General features: G+C 39.8%; 1 protein-coding gene across 1 annotated transcript; it reads left to right on the top strand.

Annotated features, from left to right (window-relative positions):
• Positions 1 to 567: 567 nt before the first annotated feature.
• On the top strand, positions 568 to 3385 carry il17c (interleukin 17c). The gene is made up of 3 exons (XM_082538577.1): positions 568 to 649; positions 785 to 1020; positions 2624 to 3385. The coding sequence occupies exons 1-3, from the start codon at positions 635 to 637 to the stop codon at positions 2865 to 2867; spliced, it is 495 nt and encodes a 164-aa protein (XP_082394703.1). The 5' UTR covers positions 568 to 634; the 3' UTR covers positions 2868 to 3385.
• The last annotated feature ends 3220 nt before the right edge of the window (positions 3386 to 6605 follow it).

The following is a 6605-nucleotide window of genomic DNA, read 5'->3' as shown; positions in this document are numbered from 1 at the left end:
GAATTTCTGAAATTAAAAATGTATAAGTGAATAACTCTATTGAGTAATTTACAATGTCTTTAAAACCTAACTACACCCAACCATCACAGGAACTGGGATGATTTTTCTTTGTACAGTTTCGGTCAGAGGCTCTCTCCCTGCGCAGGTATAAACATTTATAGATGCATTTGAGTGACAACATGTTTGCTGATATTCTTCACCAAGATCTTCTATAAATATTTATAACATTTATTTGTTTCGACAGTAATCTGATAGTAGGATACCCCTGCTCGAAAGATTAGTTTGTGTTTCTCTAATGTTTACTGTTATAACATTAAATAGAAGGTGTGAAAGGCACCACACAGGTGATTCAGTTGTCAGTGTGTGTGTGTGTGTGTGTGTGTGTGTGTGTGTGTGTGAGTGAGAGAGAGAGAGAGAAGAAATTCCAGGTCTGTGTTCTCTATGACAGTATCCTCACCTACTGCCGGTGCTACAGCTGCTTCACTGCCGGAAACAAGGAAGTTAAAGCACCCCCCCCCCCCCCTCCCCTCCCACGCCCCCATCTTTTGTATACATAAATAAGAGATGAATGACTGGATGTCATGAACCGACCGGTTAATCTTGGAAAGAATCAGACAGAGCTCAGAGTCGGAGGATGGACTATAAACCGGTGAGTCGAATGCGGGACATCTGCCTCTGCTACCTCCATCACTGTTTTCCCTTTGCTTCTGCTTTCACCTCCAGACTGCTGCTTTTTTTCACATCTGTATGAATGAAATGACATGGTTTGCCTGCGTCTCCCCAGGTTCTCATCTTCGTACTGTTCATCGTGCCCATGTGGTCGTCCAAGATGTTCCGGTGCTATAACGACCAGGAGCTACAGGCAGCGGCGGACAGGAAGCTGAGGACGCACTACCTGCGGCCCACAGAGGCTCCGCGGACAACGGCTCGCAGCTCATCTTACTCTTGTCCCCTGGAACTTTACAAGACGCCGCTGTCAGATGAGCAGCGAGACAGGTCTCTGTCCCCCTGGAGATTCGTGTAAGCAGCAGCCTGAGCACATTTTAAATCCCGATGTTATTCAGTATTTAACACGCAGCATATGAAGCAAATGATGTTTTAAAATATATAAAAGTCCTTTCTAACCTCGCACAAACAGCGGGTGAGAGAAGTTCCCGAAAGATAAAAAAGTGTGAAGAGATTTTACAAAAATTCCATCTTTACATTTTGTTTGGGGTCTTTGTCACGTCAGACTTGAGTCAAACCTTTACACAGAGTGAGGCGCAAACTAGAAGCTCGATTTTCATTTTTATGACGTAGTAAAATCCTTAACAACAGCTAATTACAAACCGGTCTACTGCGCGCAAATATAAATGAACAGCAGTTAGAAACTAGAACTTCTTGTTTTGAATTTTGAAAGAGACATAACAGCTAAACAGATAAGAGAATAAATAACTCGGGGATCACACGGCTACACGGTAAAATAAAGCCATAATCAGCGCACAGTCGAGCTTATTTGCGTGCCTTGAGCAGTGTTGCCAACTCCTCAGTAAGGAAAATCGTTATTGGTTGTCCTAAAAGTCGCTAGAAGTCGCTAAATGACGTCATCGCCTAATTTGCATAATTGGTCATGCTAATCCTATGTTGTTGGAGAGAGAAATAACATCGTGGAAGAGATATAAAGTGAGTAAAAAACGTCCTAAATGCATTTAGAGTTTATTTAGAACTACAAATTAAATTTCTTTTAGCAATTATTGTTTTTTTTTATGTCACAATTCCAACCCTGCTCCTTTACCCGGGCTTGGACCGGCAAAAGTGACCCGAAATAGGCGCTCTGGTGGAGTTACTTTGTGTGTGTGTTTTTAGTACCAGTTTTAAACCTTGTGATCCACAAAACAGCATACGAGTAAAAGAGTAAAAGAACTGACTGCTTTACAGCACCCGCTGCTTGTTGAGAGTAAAAGCGATACGCGCTTTCATGTCTTTGAAAGACTCAAAGACTTTTTTTTAGAAAAAAAAAGTCGCTAAGGGGTCTGAAAACTCGCTAAATATAGCGACAAAGTCGCTAAGTTGGCCTTGAGTGATAATTGGCGCTGGTCCTTCCAGCGCAAGTGACGCAAGCATTGGATGAATCGGGGGATTCCCCGATTCATCCAATGCTTGCGTCACCTACTGCGAATGAAGCTCTCTTGGTACATAGCTGCCGGGAATGACTGCATCCTGTGTCTTCATTAACCATAACTGGAGAGAACAGAAAACAGATAAATAAATGAGATTTACGAGTCGTCTCTTCAGGTAACGATAAAAAAGTCATTTCAAAAGAACAAAATAGTATAATTCTGTATCAAATGACGCTAAAACCTTCAAGCCAAACGCTGCCATCTTGTGGTGAATGGTTTGATTAAATTTTGTTGACAGCTTGATGTTTGTTTGTTTGTTTGTTTTGTTTTAAGAAAAGAAAAGAAAAGAAAAGAAAGAAAATAGCACAGGATGAATGTACCCTGTTCTTAGGATTGCTTTCCTAACATTTTGGACGGGGCTTCTGTATTTACTAAGACCATCTGCTGTTACTGACATATAGAACCACACGCTCCACATGTCTGAATAAACTGTAGCTCACCGAGTCCTCTTTTGTTTTTAACAGAACTCACATCAAGGAAGATCACTTTCCTTCGACATATGTTGGTGCTCAGTGCCTGTGTTCAGGATGCATCCAGCTCAAAGACAATAAAATGATTGAGGACTATGACTACAACTCAGTTCCCATCGTTCAGAACAGAGTGTTTCTCAAAAAGGAGCTTTGTGACGATAAGAAGACTTACCGTCTGAGGCCAGTGAATGTGGAAGTAGCTGTGGGGTGTACCTGTGTCAGACCCCAGAGCTCCTAGGGGAGAACCATCCAGACCTGCTATCACATGACACGCATAAAATGCATGAAGTTCATGAAATGCACCAAGTCTAATCAGCGGTGTGAAGTCCTGCAGCATGCTCATAGTGAGCAGGCTGTGACTTAGAAGGAACATCGCTGGGAATATTTAATGCGGCTTCAAAAGTCACACAAGCCTATTTATACACTTAGCTATTTACTGTTTATTTATCAATAATATGTTTTGTAGATGTTTGCTCTCTTAGTTCTGTTTACAGACTCCTCCTGCATAGTGCAGTAAATGTAATCTGGGTATTTTATTACTTGATTTAATTCATATTGATGACCTTCTCATTGAAAAAAGCTATTATATAGTTTTGTTACATAACAATAACTTCAAATGGTATTTGAAGAATGATCTATTTATTTGGTCTGCTACTCTACTTTGTATTTATTTATGCTCAAGGTTTTGTCCTAGTGGGACTATATAAGTCTAGTGAAGACTTCAAGTTTAGCTTCTTTGAAGCAAAATAAAGAAAATGTCTGCATTTCAAAAAAAAAAAAAAGAGTATGTGTTTCTGTTACTGGATCGTGTAAAACAACCACACAATCTTCCAAAATACCCAGTGTCAGTAGGTTTCAGTGATTTGAATATGTAAAACATGTTTACTATTGTTAACACATCTCTAGTATTTATTCTAATGTTGGAATTTCCACTTATAGTCTTATAGCCACCACGTGCTTCACAATAAAAAAAACAGAAAAAAAAAACTACAGAACTTAATTTTAATATTGTTAAAAAATTTCCAAATGTAAGTCTAAAAAGATGCATTTTTACCTGCCTCTTGAAAGAGACCACTGAGTCCACAGATCTCAAGATCTCAGAGTCTGGGGGACACTGTGGCAAAGCTCCAGTTTTCAGTCTCGTATTATTCAAAACAAGTAGTCCCTGATCACATGACTTCAAGGAGCTGCTGGGAATGTATGGAGGAGCTCCGGAAGTCAAAAACAGAATCTTAAAATGGACCCAGAATTCAGTGTGGAGCTGGGTCAGCAATGGTGAGGTATGAAAGTACTTAGAACAATAAGCCTCACAGTAGTGTTCTGAATGTGATGGCATCAGCCACACATGGGTAAATCAGTCCATTTGTTCACTTTATTAATCTGGTTTGCAGTTTTCTTCACTACTATAATTCATTAATCATTTTTAAATGGTTTGGCCAAACCACCATAAAAGCTACCCTCTTGTGTCTTTGTAATTAGGTCAGTTTGTGAGTTAAGTTGTGTCCAACTATATTTAGTTGACCTCTTTTATGGGCCTGCTAGTTGTGTTTTTAAATTTTGTCTTTTGAACTTTTTTGAGGGTTAAAAGAAAGAAAACCATTTTTTCCTGTGTCCTCTGTGCCTGGGCTGCTTGGTCCCTCACACTGAACAACCTGCAGGTGTTCCAAGGAGTTTCTGCTTAGACAAGTGAACAATGAATTTCAATAATCTACACAAGATGAAAAAATGCATCAATAATAATCTCAGGTTCAGAGCGTGACACAATGGGACTTAACTTGGCAAGTGAAAACAAAAAGAGCAAACTAGAGATTACACATGAACATCAAGAATGAACAAAGAGTCAAAATTCTAAGGTTCCTGATAGATGATTTACCAAATGTTGTAAGGGGACAAAGGAGCTACCTTTGGCAGAAATCTGTCAGGGCACACACAGGAACTTCTGTTTTTTCTTCATTAAGTTGCAGGAAGTTGTCAGCCATCCAACTTTGAAGAGAGTCTAAGAAATTATTTTGGATCAGCAGCTTAGAAACATCTTGGGGTTAAAAAGAGATGTATATTTGAATTTCATCTGCATAGCAGTGATATTAAATGTCCTTGAAGGTGCTCAGAATATGCAGACGAGGGAGCAGACATAATAGAAACAAGAAGAGCCAAATGTGGCACACCATAGGTAAGAGAAATAGATGAGGAACTCTTACTCTCCTACTTAGAAAAGCATTTTATGATCTGAACCAATGCAGAAGGTAAGGTACAACACCAGTAAAACAGAACATTCTCCTGCATCACTTTGAATCTAAATATTAAAATATCAGTATAGACCACTCTATCAGGAGCTGTTGCACGAGACTGTGACCTTTCAGCTTTTGGTACTGACAACACTACTTGCCCTGCAGAGAGGTGGTCAGTCTTTTTAATGTTAAGACAAACACTGCAGTCGGAAATGCCCATTTCAACTGCTGCTACAAGCAACTCTATTGAGTATTTAAAAAATGTAAATCAATTAACAAAGAAACGTGTCCACTGGTTCTACTATGAATTCAGTTGGGAATCAACCAGACAGACTACACACAATTCCACTACCACACCAGTTTCCACCACAAAACTTCATAAACCTGCCGGCTGTTACCAGAAAACCCCAATGATAACAACAGGACCAGGGTTAAATCACTAACACAATATCTGAAGTGGACAATATGGGGGGAAAAAGAAGTTAAAAGTAGGGATGGGAAGCTCGAAACTAATGTTTCGAGACTGCATCAAGCTTCCGAAGCACAGATGTTTCAGTTCAATTTTATTTATACAGTGCCAAATCAGAACAGCAGTCGCATCAAGACGCTATATATTGAAAGGTAGACTCAGTAATAATACATACAACTAACTACCCAATATGACCCCCTATGAGCAAGCACAATGGCAACAGTAGGAAGGAATAACTCCGATTTGACAGGAAGTAACCGCCAGCAGAAGGGCCTGAAAACTGAAGACTCTCCCTCCCATTCTACTTCTAAGCTCCCAGCAGCCTAAATCTATAGCAGCTTAAATAAGGGAAGATTTGTGCTTACCTGATCCAGCCCTAACTATAAACTTAACCAAAAAGGAAAATTTTAAGGCTCTTAAAGCTTAAAAGTAGAGACGGTGTCTGCATCCTGAATCTAAACAGGGGACTGTTTTCATAGAAGAGGGGCCTGAAAGCTTCGCCTCCCATTGCACTTTTAAATAATCTAGGAACAACAATAACCCCACAATCTGAGAGCAAAGTGCTCTAATTGGGGTGATACGGTCCAATAAGTTCATTAAGATAACCTTGGGGCCTGATTGTTCCAGTTCTGGATTTAACAGGGAGCCAATGAAGGGAAGCCAGTACAGGAGAAGTCTGCTCTCTCTTTCCTGTCAGGACTCTTGCTGCAGTATTTTGGATCAACTGAAGGCTTTTCAGGGAGTTTTTAGGACATCCTGATAATAATGAATTTTCAGGAGTCCAGCCAAGAAGGAATAAATGCATGAACTAGTTTTTCAGCATCACTCTGAGACAGGATGTTTTTAATTTTAGAGATGTTGCGTAAATGGAAGAAAGCAGTCCCACATTGCCAAGGTAATGCCATCCAGAGTACGAATCTGGTTATGTACCATATTTCATTGAGTTTTAGGGTCGGGTAATAACCGTAGTTTTAGAATTTAGAATTTACAAGATTTCGAAACACTGCTCCAAAGCGTGGCTCAAAACGCGTCAGCCCACTTCTGACAGATGGCGTACCCGCTGCTTCTGGCCATTGCGAGGCGCCAGCATGATTTTTTAATGAACCACAGTCATTGTAATTACTGAATTAATGTTTGTGATACTACCGCTTACACGTGCATGTTTAAAAAGAAGCAATACCCTCTTTTTTGTTGTGGATTGTGAAGACCAATATCTGATCTGATCTGAATATCTGATGCTTAAAGACTGGAATTCAAAGTGTAATCAAAGAAATATTTA

Source organism: Aulonocara stuartgranti, assembly GCF_965226115.1.
Source record: "Aulonocara stuartgranti genome assembly, chromosome: 7".
NCBI classification, from domain to species: domain Eukaryota; kingdom Metazoa; phylum Chordata; class Actinopteri; order Cichliformes; family Cichlidae; genus Aulonocara; species Aulonocara stuartgranti.
The sequence above is the reverse complement of the archived record's forward strand: the minus strand, read 5'-3'. Positions and strand labels throughout refer to the sequence as shown.